The 16957-nt window shown below is 47.5% G+C and overlaps 1 protein-coding gene across 2 annotated transcripts in view; it reads left to right on the top strand.

Annotated features, from left to right (window-relative positions):
- Positions 1 to 16957, top strand: part of SLC8A1 (solute carrier family 8 member A1) — a 113919-nt gene that overhangs the window by 88351 nt on the left and 8611 nt on the right. The window contains exons 3-8 of one of the 2 annotated variants that reach the window (XM_030447218.1): positions 10653 to 10759; positions 13435 to 13455; positions 14241 to 14258; positions 14368 to 14382; positions 15038 to 15106; positions 15963 to 16093. In XM_030447218.1, the coding sequence (XP_030303078.1) occupies positions 10653 to 10759; positions 13435 to 13455; positions 14241 to 14258; positions 14368 to 14382; positions 15038 to 15106; positions 15963 to 16093 (361 nt within the window). Of the gene's footprint in view, positions 1 to 10652; positions 10760 to 11106; positions 11211 to 13434; positions 13456 to 14240; positions 14259 to 14367; positions 14383 to 15037; positions 15107 to 15962; positions 16094 to 16957 lie in introns of both variants that reach the window. The other variant, XM_030447216.1, reaches the window with a different exon arrangement.

Raw genomic sequence — 16957 nt, 5'->3', positions numbered from 1 at the left:
CTCTACAACTACCTGAAAGGAGGTTGTAGTGAGACAGATGTTGGCCTCTTCTCCCTGGTGACCAAGTAGTAGGACAAGAGGAAATGGGGTCAAGCTTCACCAGGGGAGGTTCAGGTTCTATATTAGAAGAACTTTCAACACAGAAAGAGTGGTTAAACATGGGAACAGGCTGCCGAGGGAGGTGGTAGAGGCACCATCCCTGGAGGTGTTCAAAAGGCAGGTAGAAGAGGTGCTACAGTGGATGGTTTACTGGTTTGGGGTTGTAGGGTGGACGGTTGGACTTGATGATCTTAGAGGTCTTTTCCAACCTTGATGATTCTGTGATTCTGTGGGTATAGCTCACTACTTGAGTTGTGGTCTTCAGACATGACCATCCCTGATGCTTCAAGGCTGTTTAACAACTTTTCATATGCTGGTACCCAGGGGCTTCAAGTTTATACAGGCAGGTAAACCCCTGTACAGTACAGGTGACATGCCACAGGGAGTCTGGACCAAGAGTCAGTTCTGCAGCCAGTCATTTAAATTGCTAAAATGGAAGCCTTGCATTTGAACCTCCCTTGACAGGAGATTGCTTATTCTAATAAAAGTTCAGTGTGATGCTTAGCGACAAGCTCCTAAAAGATCAAAAGGCTTTTCCATAGCTTAGGAGTCCATTAGCATCAGCTGAGCACCAGCAGGGAGAGCAGGTAGGATGTTTGCTGTGTGCTGCGTTTGCAAATACAGATCACATCTGCAGACACGCACACAGCACGTGTTGAGGCAGATGTCATTTTCTTCAGCAGGTTGGCTGCAACTTGCGTGCATGTGTGTGTGTGCATGCACACGTGCTTTGCCAAGTTAGCACAGAAGCTGTTGAAAGCAGCAGGACACGGTGGTGTGAGCAGCACAGCACAAAATGGTTCCGTCATAGGTACTTTTCGAGTCTTGAAGCCAGTCACGTGTGTCGCTAGGCAAAGGATGATAAATGTAGTCATGGTGAACTGCTTATTACTGTAACACTATGAGGATGCCTTGGTTCTGCATTCAGGTCATCCCTTCAAGAGTCTGGGGGGGGAATCTCTTAAAAAGAGGAGACCTAACTTTGGGGAAGCAAATAAGAGGAGCTGATGCATCCCAGACTGAGCATGGAGTTATAATAAAGATGGACACCACTCCTTAAAGGGACTCTGTGCATTCAATATTGATGTTTGTCCTTTGAATTTCTGTGGTGATCTCTCTGCTGTTTCTGAGCATCCCCTCATCCTCTCCTTTTTCCATGTATAGCTGCTTTTCCAGCAGCTGAGCTACCTGTCAGCAGCACTGGCAGAGTGGGACGACACAACTGAGACCCTTTGTCCTGTGTCTTCCCAAACAATCAGGAAAGTTCTCCCTTGCCCTGAAACCCAGGCAAACAGAATTTGAAATGTGGCTTCCCTGTGAGGGAAGCACTGTTATGATTGACACAAAACCATGCTGCAGGGACAGCTCTGAAACAGCTTATCCACAGCAGACATATTTTGAGCTTACTTCAATCCGATTCCTGATGCTGAAGCCATGCTATTAGACATGGACCTGTTATTCTGCATGGCCCCCACTGTTTTGTTTAGTCAGCTTTAACTCAGCAAAGTTTGCTAAATGGCTGCAGGAGCATCCTCTCTGCTGGCAGTTGCTCAATGAAATTCACTTTGGGGAGTACTGAAGTAATTTCAATAAGAGTGATAGCTCCTGTTTGAGGAGCATTGTCATGGCAACTGTGCCAAGCACACACAGAGAAGAGCAGCTCGTATTGGTGTGAAAGGTTAGAGCAATTATTGTCTTAAAGGAGGACCTGACTAAAGAAAAGCTGCATGCATATATGTGCATAGAGAAGCAAGAAGCACTGGTATGGGTTTCCAGCTGGGTAAAATGTGTATGAGGACACCCAGGGAGAGGAATGAAGGCTTGACTCAGAGGTCTTCTCACACCCAGTCCCCTTCATGGGTTTATTCCTCACCATCCCTCTTTTCCAGCGAGGTTTTCAAATCCAGCCTTGACCCCTTCTCAACTCAGCACACATCTCCCTACAACATGCACATCCCATCACTCAGCTCCTTGTGAACTGAGGCAGATCCTGCCAAGCAGAGACAAAGTTTCTGTCCCCTTCATTACCTGCCTTGCCCTTGTTAGTGAAGCTACCCGCGTTACCCACAGACCTGACTGAGCAGCTGAGAAAGTCCCAGAAAGGCAGAATGGGGGAAAATGCCATATTTTGTCCTCTGAAGCCTGCAGAATTAGAAATGGTATTTGCTGGGTTTTATGTTGAGCTGGACAGAACCCCAGGCAGTCTACCCTTTGCTTCCAGCACGGGCTACATTTTTAAGGATTAATCTCAGTTTTTTGCTGGCATGGGCAGGGTTGTGCAAAGCCAGGGGAGAAGTTACTTCTGCTCTGTCAGCTTTCTCAGATGCCTTAAGCAGTTGCTGCTGATTCACATCAAAGGGTGTTTTCCCTTCTAGTCTTTGTGACTTGTATTGCACTGTTTGTGCATGCTGTCCTTGGAGATACAGATACTGATTTAAATGGAGTCTCTCCAGTTTAGTCCCCCAATGATCCCATCCCCATCATGCCCTCTGGGAGCTTTAGGGACTGTGGATCACCATCAGTAGATATGCATGGCAATAGGATTGGGAAGGAACAGTAAAGTACTGATTTGTCCTGTTATTACCACATCCAGAACAACACACTTTCAGCTCTCCTGGAACAGTGAAATATTTAAGCATGGCCAAGGGCTCAGGCCGTGTTTTGGGGCAGATCAAGAGAGTGCCATGTGTCTTTGCAGGCCCCTAGCAAAATATGGCTTTGCCAGGGAAATGAAGAATTGTGTTAGTGAGGGTGCAAAATTGACAGTCAAGTCACAGCAAATATTAAGGATTCCTCAGAAAAGCATTTCTGATCTAATAAATCCTACCCAATATGTCTTCCTAAGAAGAGAGTCAAGAAGCATTCAGTCTAGCATGCGAAATCATCTTACCTGGCAATCACTGCTCTTGAAAAGTGTTTTCTGAGGCACTGAGCATCAGCTGTGCCTGTTGTCTCCCAGCTATTCAAGCAGCAACAGCTCTCAGTCCTCCTGTCTCTGCAAACCTCCTCCCACATCGTGTGTCTGAAAGGCCAAGGAAGAGCAGGCTGGATCCTTTTTCAGGATTTTCGTGGTAGTGATGCTCTGGACCAGGCCAGAAGTACATATCTAAGCTTTATGTTGTCTTTTAAACCCAATGTGTCCTGAGGCCAGAGTTTGGTTTATGCAGCCATGGAAAGGGCAACACAGCCCTCTGGTCTTACAAAAATTGATTCAGCAAGCCTTGGAGAAAGAATTTGAGAACAACCAAGAAATTCAGAGAAGCCAGGTGAATTTTGGCTCCAGAGGTGAAGGGAGGATAGAGGGACTGGTTTCCCCTCTCTTTGTTTGCAGTGGCTAGGCTGGTACACTCCGTAACAGTTTTGGAGGGAACTGGACTGTGCAGCCCCATGGAGGTCTGGTTTCCTGGACCAGTAAACCAAGCTGCCACATCAGATCACCTCACATCCATGTTTTCCAAAACATGCATCAGGCTTCAGGCAGGTTTTTCTTCGCCCTCTATGTCATATTTGCAGTGCCCTTCAGGCAAGGTTTTCATTAACTAGAGACATGTCAGCATAGCTTGGTTCTGAAAATGACCCTGCATGGGTGACTCATGGGACATCTTGCAAAGATGGGATCCCATTAGCAGGGATGGAAACCCTAATGAACCCTCTCATATGTCAGAGACCCCTGGGTAACAGCTAAAATCATGTGTGAGACAATGTCATTTTCATAATCTGTCCCTTTTCTGCATATCTTCTGTCCCTGAAGATGGTCCATCCCTGCACTGGCTTAGCATGCATTGCATTGGCTTCTCTCCTGTCCCCTGCCAGGCACATGGGCCCTGGAACAAACGCCTCCACCACAGACCTGGGTCTCTCTGCATGTGAGGCTGTCGCCTTCTCACCATCAGATGCGATTTTGCTGTCAAATGGCGGAGGAAAAGCCTGATCTGCTTTTTTTCCTCCTCAACAACAAGACAGCTTCCCTCCTTGAGTAGCTGTCAGAAATTTGAGCAATGAGGCTGCTAAGTGCATTGAAGTGCTCCCTGGTGCTCTGGTCGGAAGAGTTGTGTGCTGCAGAGACAGACCTGGGAGCAGCTGGGTCTCTATATGGACAGGGCCTCAAGCTATTGCAGCCTCCAGGGAGGCTCACCAAGGAGATAAGGACAGCCAGGGAGAAGGAGAGCAAAGCACAGTGAAAGTGGGGATGGGGAGAGAAAGAGTCACCAGGGCCGCCTTGCTCTCGGTGGTTGGCTCCAGCTGTGCCCTGGGGCCTGATCCAGGCTCCTCACTGTGGCTACAGCCAGTTTCCATGACCCTGACCTCTAGCTCTGGTGATGCCCAGCCCTGATTGTGATCTTTTTCTCTGGTGGCACTTGGTCCCCTACAGTAACCCACTTGTCCCTCCACAAAGACACTGCCTGGTGCCCAAGGTTCAAATGATCTACACAAGGCAAGGAGTCTCCAAAGCCACATGCCCGTCTCTCATGGCAAGCTGTAACTTCGTCTAATTAAGTGACAAGAAAATATATGAAAAATCAATATTGTAGTTTTCTGCAGGAGTCTGAGAATGTGTGCGGGAGTGGACAGCACCAATGGGTGAGGCTTTGAAATGTCCCTCCAAAATGCAGACACCCTGTGGCTATTCTCTTGCCACCATCACTGATCCTCTGGGTGGGAAGTGCTTGGATGCTGGGGGGTCAAGGCTGCAGCACTAGGCTCAGGCATCAGGACTTCACTACCAACTGCCTATCCTGGGTGTTGTAACTACGAATCTTAAGTAGAAAGTCCTCAAAAAGATATTCATGTAGGTCTCCTGGGTGATCAGTGGAAGCTGAAGGAGTGGTAAGCTGCATAAGCACATTGTTCCCTGTATTGATTCAGGAGTCAGTGTCTCTCCATCCAGGCAGTGGCATTGTGCCATGTTCTCATAGGCAAGATAGTTACTGACTGCTATTGACACTGGTTGGCTGTGTGTGATAATTTTCCAGGACCACTAAATACACCATTACTGGCTACATGCAATACTTCTTAGCAATTTCAGCTCCAGCTCATGGGTGATCTCAGCACAATCATGGCTTTCCTAGCTGCAGTCTCTGATCTAGGTGCACAGCAGGGTTGAGGTAGGCAAAATCTGAATTGGAAGGTCTCTGAATTGGTTTCTGGTCCAAAGTCTTCCCAGCGAACCAACATCAAAGCCAAAGCAAGCTGTGAACTCCAAGGATGGAGGATGGAGGTAGCTGACTTCCTTCTCTCACTCAAAAAAAAAGGAAAAATGCATTCCCCTGCATGTCCTATTCAGATCTCCCTGGAGCTAATCGATGCCCTCAAAAGAGGAAGCTTCCTTGGTCCTTTCAGTGCTAGTTGCTTGTCCAAGTCATGAGAGGGCTTTCTGCCATTTGATATACCTAAGCAGTACAGTGTAGAATTGGAGCAGTAGCATTTTTGCCAGCATATTGAGGATTTCCACCAGTGTGCTGTGACTGTGCAGATATTCAGGTTTGAAGTGAATGCCAGAGTCCATGTATGTTGTCACCAGTCATTCCTAGTGCCATCTGATCCCACAAGAGAGGAAAGGCTAGTAGAGGTAGAAGAACTGGAAAACCCAGATCCTTACACCTATGCCCAGTGCTGTGCCCATCTTCTCATGTGACCTTAAACAAAAAAATACTTGTAAAGTAACTTTCCCTTATTAGGCTCTATTCTGCTTCTGTCACCGTGTGCTGGTTCATTACATCTGTGCCTGTCCCTGCACATGAATGAGGCTGCTCACAAGGTCCCTCCCCCAGGTGGCATTTTTATTTAAGCATTAGCCATCTTCTTGCCCTGCTTTTGGCATTGACCAAAGTCAATTTGCTTGCCCATTGACTGGAGACATTCAGCCCTGCCCTGCTATTGCCAAGTCCCTGATGGGTCACTTGCAGGCAGGCATGTGAGTGCTCTTTCTTGCTCTTTCCAGAGATATGCCCAAAAAACACAGGTGGGTTGGCATGCTTGTGCCAAGTAAACATCACCTCCTAAGAGCAGATATTTGCTGTCCATGACACTGGGCATGGAATTAGCAATCATACCACTCTCTCTGGCACATGGGATACTGCAAATGCCAAAAGCTTACTTAGGCTTGAAGGGAAATTGGAGAAATACACAGAGCATAGCTAAGTACATAGAAACCCCTGAGACACAAATATCTGGGTGTTGAGAGAGTATCAGCTGGAAATAGTGTCCATATGCTCATCCTGCTCTTACATCCTCCTAGTCCAAGGTTCTTTTGACAGTTGTCAGAAGAGGTTGTGCTGGATGGCTGATTGGCTCCAAACAGGTACAGCAGTTCTTTCCTTCATGTGCCATTCTTAGGGCATCGCCAACAAATGGGCTTTTCCATTCTGTTGTAGCAAAGGACTGTGTGGGAATGCTTTGTTAAAAGACCTTTACTTTTCAAATAAAATAGTGTGATTTGAAACAAAGACGAAATTCTGATGGAGAGCATTGGGCTTGGAGCAAGGACAAAGATCTGTATGCCATTTTCACTATCGTCCTGTTGCTGATGGGTATTAACAAGGGAAGAGCTGTAGCTGCATTTCTTCAAAATTTCTTCCATTCTTTGATTTCTGGGGCATAGAAATTAGATGAAACTCATTCCATCAGCAGTTACAGACTCAGGGAAGAGCAGTTTCTGGTACAGAAATGCAGACAGTGGAGTGACTGACCATGGATGCCTTCAGCCTTCATGCCAGAGCGGGGCTTTTTAGCTCAAATGCAATAGACTCAACACCAATGGAAGGAAAACTACAGCAGCAGTACTTTGCTGCAAACTTGCCCTGTGGTATCACTGGCTGTCCCTCTAGGAGGCAGGGAGGGAGGCAGGAGGTGTGCCAAGGCTGGTGCTTTAGGCCAACAGACAGCCTGGATTGGTAGAGGGACCTCTAGCCCCAGGCACCGAAATCTGTTGGAAATATGCTCCAGAAACTGTGCTTTCCCACCTGCAGTGTGACTGAGGGACAAGGCCCAAAAAAAGTATCCCAGCTCTTTCAAGGGCTGTGGTGTTGCACACTCAGGGGATCTTGAGTATTTGGCTTTAATACCCAGGTCCTAGAGATGTTAGATTATTGCAGGAGCACCACTTTTCATCCCCAAATCAAAACTTACTCTAGACTTCAATGAAAATCTGATGGACAGCTTGGAAACACTGTCTTGATGGACCTTGGGCTCATATGAGGTAAAGAAAAGTGTAATCGTTTATAGGCTGCTTTAATCTTTTGTTTTAATCTTTTGGGTTTCTCTTCTGTCTCATGGATTTTGGACTCCTGGTTTCTGGCCCTGCAGTGACTCAGCAGTAGAGGCTTCAGGGTCCCTTTTTTTTCTATTGACACAAGCATTATCATATCTTGTGCTGAAAGAGCCCCTGAGCCACAGGGAAGAGAGATTTTAAATGCATATTTCAGCATGTATTTGCACTGTCAGGACTTTGGGTCTTGGCATATTTCATCCCACCATGTCCAGCCAGGGAAACCAAGGGGCAGACATTTCAGCTGCTGTGCTAAGCACTGCAGCCCACATTGCTTTGTGAGCCTTAAACAAGCTGCCCTGGCTCTGTCAGGCACTCTTGGTCTTTGCTCCATGGCAAACTCCAGGCCCTTTGCACCATGTTGTGTAATGCATGGAAATGAGCCTCATGCAGAAACATGTACCTCTGACACAGAGGACTGAAGGCAGCAGCCTTGTGAAATTGGGCACTGCATACAGCAGGGTCACAGGACTCTGTGAGGCCACCAGGAACCTGGGCTGCAATCCAGAGCCCGCATGGGCAGCCCCGAGCCAACTCGATGCCGCTCACATTGTCACAGCCCATGCTGCCCAGCACATCTCTGCCTGGGAAGGGGTGGAAAGAAGAGACCATGTCAGAGGGTTCAGTAAAAGTAGTGTGTTATCAATGCACAACCCAGATTACTGTAGAAAACAGTTCTTCCTCCAATACAGGATACATTTTCCAGTTGCCCTGTCCTCCTCCCTCCCCACTGATCAAACCTTGCTGCGTGGCCACATGTGTGCAAGACCTTGCAGAAGGGCTTGACAGCAGGCAGAATACAGAGTGATGGAAATCAAGCATGCTCTAAGAATAGCCACTATTATTTTCACATACTTGCCGTTTCTCAAACAGATGTGATCTCAAAGACCATTGGGAGGAAATCCTTTTTTCTGGGATTGCAGTCTCATCCCAGGAACAAATTTGCCTCAGCAATTCTTGCTGATTGGAGATTCGAACAGAGAGCAGACTTGCTGTTTGTTCCTCCACCCTTTTTTCCCAGTAAACTCGTAGAGCAGAAACAGCATCAGTGCACGTGTCTACCCAACACAGAGCAGTTGCTTACACCCTAGAAAAATCACTTGGAAAACTAGATAATGGCAGCACCTGCTGGAAGTAGCTTAAGACCCAAGGCTACATTTCTCAAGGAAGCCCTGTTGGTGCTGGGTCTAAGCATCAAGAACAACTTTTTTTAATGAGCACACAGGTTATTATTTGTGGAATTATTTTCATAGAATCATTGAATGGTTTGGGTTGGAAGAGACCTTAAAGGTCATTTGGGGGGCCTTTGAAGAAAGCTGCACACAACAAGCCAGAGCACACCCACACAAAGTTTATGTCTTGATACTTCTGCTGTCCTAAGAAATTATGAAGGTAGAATTTTAAATTAACTTTCTGAGAAAGGCTTGTTTTTTCATATATGGGGCAATGTACATTTTAATGGGAATTGTCAGGAAAATTATTGATTTTGTTTTTGAAATTATATTTTTGAAATTATGCCATTCTGTTAATTCCGTCAGGTCCTCTTTGATAGCTTGGCTGAGAACATTTTGCATCCTTCATTAGTTTTTTAATACATGATAATTTCCCCCAACTCATCAATGCAAAGCAAGACTAACTGCATGCTTGGCAACCATTTTTCCTATGTACAAACCTATTGCAGCAATAATTATAAACAGAACAAATTATTGCAGATATTCATTACAAAATACAATTACACTGAGCCATGCTGCATCGTTACCCTCTTCATAGCCATCCCTTGCTCTTGAGTAAATGGTTCCATTATAAGTATGAAGGGCAAGTTTACTACACTTCTGACTTACAGCAAACAGCACAAGAAATCATCCTAGATGTTTCTGCAAGTGCTTAGTGGTGTTTGCTCTCAATGAGAATAAAATTGTCAACTTTGCTGCCAAATAATTTTCAGCTTTACAGAGGGGCACTGGGTGGCAGTACAGGCGTGCAAGGAGGGGAGAAGGCCATGAATTACAGCAGCGTGGCCTGAGTTTCACTTCCCTAGAGCACAGCTTTCTTCCATCTATATGGGTTTTCAGGACTGGGACTTGATTATACATTACTGCAGCCTCGGAGCTGCTCTGACTTGTGTTGGCTGCCCATGGAAATTGCAGAGGAGCCAGGGATGGGACAAGAGGCATTTCTTTGAAGGACAGGGACAGACAGACTTGCGCAGGAGAAGAGCAACTGGGAACCTTGTTAAAGGAAGAGCATTCACAGGAGGGCAGTGCTGTCAAGCATGGTGAAAAAGCAAGCACAGCCAGGAGGTCAGCAGCAAGCACAGGGTTTCAGACAGTCACTGTGTTCATTAACTCACTCAGTTTTCACACTATTGGGTGCCTCAAGGAGCAAATTTGTCTGCCAGTGGCCATAGCCTCCTGTGAGGCTTTTGCCCTTCATGGTGCATGCTTTGTGGCTGTCCTCTGAGCAGACTCTGCCCTCAAACCTGCCCTGCTGATGTTGCTGGAGCTCATTCAGCAAACCCAGGCTGTGTGAAAAGAGGCACTTTCTGCACAGCTCTCAGGCGGGAGAGAACCAAAACTTAGAGGCTTGGGGAAGGATATGCTGCTTGCAAAGGAAAATAAAAAAAGTCAAATCTCACTATCCATGAAGCTTTCCTTCACCGTGCCCTATCCAGAAAGACTGAAAGACTGTCTTTCCCTCCTGATATCCCTCCACAAAAGAAGTCTGAACTCCAGCATTCCTTTCAAGCTTGTAAACTGGAGCCTCCAAAAGCCCAAACTGAGCAGCTACTGGTGATGTTGAGCATGGATCTGATGTGCCTGGAGAGACAGAGACTCTTTTGTGTGCAGGGTCTGGTTGAAGTGGTGCATCATGTTTTCAGGGGCTTGGTCTATGAGGGTTTTTTTGTTTGGTTGGTTTTGGTTTTTGTTGTTGTTTTTTTTTTGAAAGGAGCACATCTTGTAGCTCCCAGGCCAAGGCACCTTGAGGGGAGGCTGGTCCAGGCTGCATCATGTCCAGCCACAGCCTCTGTCTGACCAGAGAGTATGGCCCCCTGCTAGCTCCTGGTGCTCTGACTTTGTGGTCTGTGCTCATCCTGAGGCAATCTCAGCCCATTGGCTCCTGCCCTTTGCTTTTGGCTATGCTGCCCCTCCATCCTGTGCTACCAAACCCACTGTTTTCTGTCTGCAGCCCCCCTCTCCTGTAATTTCTACCTTCTTCCTCCTCTCCCTGTCTCCCCTCCTCCCTTTTCCTCCCTTACTCTTGAATCTCTATTTCTTCTCTGTTCCAGCAAAACGATATCAATCAAGGTGATAGATGATGAGGAGTATGAGAAAAACAAGACCTTCTACCTAGAGATCGGGGAGCCCCGGCTGGTGGAGATGAGTGAGAAGAAAGGTGGGGGACGTGCTTCAGGGCTGAGCCCAGCCTGTGTGTCCCTGTCTGGCTCACTCATGCCTGGTACCTGCAACACCAAGCTCACATCCCCAACACCAATGGAAAAGGGCAGGAGTGAGGGAGGCTTCCTACCCCTCCACCCCAGAAACAGCCTTTCCGCAGCCTACCAAGGGCTGACCCTGGCTGGGTGGTGGGGATGCTCCTGCCCTTCCCCATAGGTCCCAGGGAGGATGTGCAGCTGCTTCCCCCCACCCAATCATCTCTGTCACCATGGCACCCGGGCGGATGTGAACTGCATGCATGTGTGATGCAAATCATGTGTTTGCCTTTGTCTTGTGTTCCCACAGGAAATTCATTACCCTTAGAGTACTTGACCGTGAGGAGTATGAGAAAGAGTGCAGTTTCTTCCTTGTGCTTGGGGACCCAGTGTGGCTACGACGAGGAGTGAAAGGTGTGAGAGTAAAACCAGACCAGCTCTCAAGACGCTGTCGTCCGCTTTCTCTGTGTCTCCCTACTCTCACACTCCTTTCTCCTCGCACTTTGGCTCCCGGCCGTTTTGCCCTCCCTCCTCTGAAGCTTGGCCACTGCACCTTTTTGCTCCATTTTCTTTCCTCTTTCATTTCGGGAGGACTCCGTCTTGCTCACAAGACCCAATTTCCTCCTCTCCTGGGAGCAAGACAGACTCCCAGGACGGCCCCAGAGCATCCAGGCAGGGGACGATTGAGCATCCCCAACCCCCAGAGACATTTTGAGAGCGCTGCCCTACCACGTCGCAGCTACACCTTCATTTAATCAAGTAGAAAATGCAGTCTTGAGGAGGAAAAAGGCAACGCTGCATCATTTTTATTGGAAGATAAAATAGCCTTCACCTGAAATAAAATGCATGGCCAGAGCAGTAATTTTAGCCTTTTTATACTGGTACTAGGGTCTGAAAATAGCTGGGGATCATGGCAGAAGCAGGTAATACCATAAGATGCAATCAGTCTAGGAGAAATCCAGTTACACTCAAAGTTTCATGGCCCTGAACTAGATAATAGTTTCTCATAGGAATAATAAAAACAATTTGCTCTTTCATCACATTTCTAAACCAATGGCAAACCTTCCCTAAAAGGCAAGAGTTCACACATTTTTCTGTGCGCTTTTTTTTTTCCTGCTAAGAAATTAAGTTAAAATTAATGGCAACACTATTGTTGGCTGAGCAAGAAGCAGTTTTAGCGTTACTTAAGATAATTAGTTGCCCAACAACAGACCCTTATTAAAGCCTTTGTGAAAAAATGGCAGCAACATTTGGTCTGTCTGCCTTGGAGCTGCTTTCTGATTTCTGGGACAAAACTTTCCCTTTACCATGTGTGGGGTTGTAATATATAATTTGTTCAGGACAGAGAGGGCCCCCAGCAGTCCCCATGCTGAGTGGGGACATGTTGATGTATTTCAGGCTAAAAACACATCTGGCAGCAAAGCCACATTCCCCTCCAGTGCAGGTGCCATCTAGGTCAGCTGCATTGTCCCCTTCAGCAGATTTCCTGCTGGTTTCTCTGACTCGCTAGCAGAAGCAGGGCTACAAAAAATCAGATACACTGGCACTGTCCAGGCTCTGCAGGTGGGATTTATATCATTAAATGGTGCCACTGGTGGCATCAGTGGAGCATAGGCAGTGTTGCCAGATTAAAGTGACACATGGACAACTCAACTTGGCAGCTTCAGCTTTGCCCAGCTTCACAGGGGCCAGTCTGGCAAGAAGAAACACACTTTCTAGGGTCCGGGTTTGAGAATCATGGCACCAACTCACAAGATTGCAGCTGAGATTTTAAATTAAAAAATAAAAGGAAAAGGCAAGTAAGTTCTTTGTTTAATTCCAAGGTAACTTAGGAAGCCTGAGGGGAGTTCAGCTTTGCAAACACAGAAACAAGGCAAGGCACAGAAACCAAGTCAAGATTTTAAAGAATGCTACCTGCTGCTTTGGCCATGAAATTTTTCTGGGGGGTGGGTTTTTTAAACTCCCTTTTTTTGGTGCTTGGTTTTATCTGATGCAGCAAGGTGTAGCGAGCTGTTTGCTTGGCATCCTGGAGACAAGAGCATCTCTGAAGTATCACCCTTGATCCACATAGTCACTTTGGTTATGCACTTCAGGGGCCAGAGACCCACTGGTGCACTAAGGGAGAGGCTTTTTCTTTTGTTTTGGAGACCTGAAATGTTGAGTGACAAGATTCTTGAGCCAAGCTTGCCACAAACCTTTTCTTTTGTCATCTCGTATGCCAGAAGTGCAGCTGCCTGATGGAGCTATTGCTCCCCTAGGGCAGCTGAAGGAAGTCAAAGCCAGTAGCCACTGCACGTGGGATTTTTTTTGTCCTCCCCCAGGGCAAAACTGCCTCCAAGACCAATGGAAGATATTGCACATAGAATTCAAAGGGGAAAAATGAATTTTTGGAGTGTGTCTTTTAATGCCATGTCCACCCCGTGTTTCCAATAGCTTTCATTTTAAATCAATAAGCTCATAAAACATTTCTGTTCATTTAGTTTTAATGCCTTTCTCTCAACACTAACAGTATCCTGCAGCTTTACAGAAATGAAATCTCTGCCCTGGAATCTGGAGTCTTTCTGTGGATATCCCTTTTGATTTCATTATTCATTTACTTTTCTTCTTCTGTGTTTGTCTCTGTCTGTCTCCTTCACAGCCCTGTTGTTGAATGAGCTTGGTAAGCGCGCATTTGTTTTTCTTTTCCATTTCCCCAGTTTGCATATTTTCGGAAGACAACTGATTTTGTTTGACATTTTTCTTTGCTCACAATGTTCTCTCTTTGGGTAGTCAGCACTATTTAAGTAAGCTCAGGTACCTAATGCCACATTTTTCCTTGGAGTAGAGCCCCAAAGTCACTAACATTAATAAGTGGTAACCTGCTGTGGAGAGGAACATTTTTTTTTTTGGAGTGGGGGTTGTTAAAGCCATAGTAAATCTGCTGACACCCCGAGTTAGAAACCTGCACTGTGCAGATGAAACCATCACTTCTTAGACTGGCATGGCAGAAACAGGATTGCCTGGCAGCTTAGAGGTCCTGGTGGCTGCACAGGGAAGTTGGCCAATCCTTTTTGAAGACACAGTGCAAACTTTGTCTCCAGTCCTGGGATGATTTAATGCCCACCCAGATTTTCCTTGCTGGCCATCCTCAGGGTAGGGTGGCCAGGGAGGGAAGCAAAGCTGCAGTCTTTAGGCTCACGCTGGTTCTGCCCACTCCACAGCGTGTATTAGATACTGGGGGTTGGCAGACTGCAGGTGTGGGTTGAAAAGCCTGTGTTCAGGTTTCCCCACACTATCCCTGGGGTGAGTGTTGGGGAGCAGCCACCACTGTCCCCAGTCCCTGGCAATGGGGCAGGGAAGGACCATCACATCCCTGCAGGCTGCAGAGTGTTTGTGTTACTGTGCCAATGCTAATCCTCTTTCTCTTTTTCTCTCTCTCTCTCTCTCATTTTTTGTTTCATCTAGGTGGCTTCACCATCACAGGTATGGATTTCTGCTCTCCCCCTGCCTCCCCCTTCCCTCCTCTTAATGACCATATTCTCATCCTACTCTTTCCTCTTTGTTTCCTCTTTGCTTTTGTTCTGTCCTGGAGGAAAACTCTGGAAGGGTAAGGAGGTGCCGTGCCGCAGCCTCGCTGCCCCGGCCAGTCATGCTAACACTGTGTCCTCTCACAGAGTGCTCTGCTTGCCACACACACCTAACCCCCACTTTGTGAAGGGTGACCCATCACCCTTGAAGTGACAGGCAGCCTCTCTCGGAGCAGGGAGGGCTTCTCCACTTTTTCCAACTTTCCTCTCCCTGCTGCCTGCACATGGTTCTGCCTGGCACAGGGATCCTGTCCTCAGTGCCCGGGCAGCAGCCAGGGTGGCCAAGCACCGTGTGAGGTGTGGGACACCATGACTGCTACAGACACACATACCCTGCCCTTCCCACCAGCAAGCTCTGGTAGCACCATTTGCTCATTCATCATTAGCCAGCCAAGTGTCCTTCATTAAGCCAAGTGCTGCAAGGGGGAGAAGTTGAAGGGTCCAATATATTGCAGAGCAGATCCTGAAGAGACCTGGAAACAATAATTCAGATTAACAAGGCTTTGACCAGAAGGAGGAGAAGGGCTTTCTGGCAGCATAGTGCTGCCTGTGCAGACAAGGGGAGGCTGGAACTAACCCTGTGTGAAGCAGGAGTGGAGTTTACTAACTGCACAATGGTGGTTTGCACGGGGCGTGCAGTCACTCCTGCTGATCTTCTGCTGATCACTTTGATAGGCAAACCTGTCTTCAGGAAGGTCCAGGCTAGAGATCATCCTCTTCCTTGCACTGTGGTCACCATCCAAGGTATCTGCAGCATACACCTGAGGGCCATGGTGGTCTAACACAGACTGACTGCAGTGTTTGCCCACTGACAGTTTTAGTCCTTTCTCCAGTAAATCCAATGCTTTTCAGACCTGTTACCCTTCTTTTCATCCGTGGGGTGGACTGAGAAGGAGCTCTGTGAGGGTCTGTGCAGGGACAGTGATGAAAGGCCATGCTGCCTGGGATCCTCATACCTCAAAGGCTGCAGGGATGCCAGTGGAAGTGCAGACCTGCTCCATTGCTCTTGTAGTCTCTCAATTAGCTTCTCTCAGACTTTGGGGCTAGGCAATTCCCTCTGGATGTCTCCTTGCACCTATATGGCACAGCACTACTTCCTCCAGTCCTACCCTGGCAGCAAGAGTTCTATGCTCTCTGGCTGCCAGCCTCCTCCGCAAAGTAAAGCCCTGATCAGAAGGAGGCAAAGCCAAGATTTCACACCTAAATCAGCCTTGGGGCTGCTCATAGCCCTCTCTGGTGGTAGTGTCAGAATGTCTGACGGAAATGTCCTGATTATGCCCCAGTTCAGGCCTGGAGCAGCTTAGTGATGATCTGTCCCCTTCCAGCATCCCTGTGGGAGAGGCAGCAATACCAGGTGATAAGGTATTCTCCAACCGTGTGAGTGAACTTGACTCCTGAGTTTGGATGAGTTGCAGAACTCTTACTATCATTTCCCAGCATAACTACCTATCTATTGCTCTATGACCTCCTCCTTCTCAGCTGCTCTGTCCCTCGTGCTTCCATCCAGAGGCTTCCCGACACCCCTACCCCTCTGATAGGAAGCCAACTCCAGAGAGTGACCAGCCAGTCCTGGCTCACCGATGGGCTCTTTGCTTTGCAGAGGAAAATGAAGAAAAGCAGCCACTGACCAGCAAGGAGGAAGAAGAGCGTCGAATCGCAGAGATGGGACGCCCCGTCCTGGGGGAGCACACCAAGCTTGAAATCATCATTGAGGAATCCTATGAGTTCAAGGTGCTGTCCACATCCCCTTCCCCTGTTCTTCTTCCCCTCCAGCTGGGGACCCTCCTTTTGGGTTTGCACAGCATTGGTAAGCACATATTAATGGCATCACAGCAAAGCAAGACAGCTTCTGGCGTCATATGGTCTCTAAGCAGGACCAAGAAACACTTTGAAAGGTGACTGAGTCAAGGTATAATGAAAAGGTGAGGGTGAATCCAGTGACATGGTGGTGGAATAAAATCTGCTCTGCATCCTCACTCTGTCCATTATCCCACAGCCATGTTCCTTGGGCAATGATCCCAGCCTTTCTGTCCCTTTCACAGGTTGCATGTGGTATTATTATACAAGCACATCAATCTTACTAGCCTAAAAGCTAACTGGGCTCCAAAATTACACAGATTGCTTTAAAATATAAGCTCATTCTCACAGCAATGTGAGAAGGTCTTACTTGCAGGAGGGAACATGCGTAAGCCCCATCCTGGAATCAGTGCTCAAAAAGCTGATACATTAAATGAAAGTAATGATTGGAAAGCTAAGCTGCCACAAACGCATGTGCCAGACCAAGAGCTGAAAGCTGGCCATTTCATTATCTTTTCCATTTTTCTGTAGTATAAAAAACAACAGACCATGTGGCAGTGGTGGCTGCCTCTCTCCCATGGTTTTACTGCCTGGTGTCAGTCTGTGTCTGAGGCATCACAGAGTGGGGGCAGCCCTCAGGCTGCCTGCCCAGGAGTATCTCCTACCTACTGCTGCCTCAGCACCTCCCCTGTCAGCACTGAGCCCCAGCTCTTAAGCAGTGCAGAGAGGGAGAGCCCAGCTCTGCAAATGCTGGTCTTGTTCAGGTCCCAGTTAGTGTTTCAAAACAACCCAGTAAAA

This window comes from Calypte anna, chromosome 3, assembly GCF_003957555.1.
Source record: "Calypte anna isolate BGI_N300 chromosome 3, bCalAnn1_v1.p, whole genome shotgun sequence".
Classification (NCBI taxonomy): domain Eukaryota; kingdom Metazoa; phylum Chordata; class Aves; order Apodiformes; family Trochilidae; genus Calypte; species Calypte anna.
Note: the sequence above shows the minus strand (reverse complement) of the source record. Positions and strands in the feature narration are given on the sequence as shown.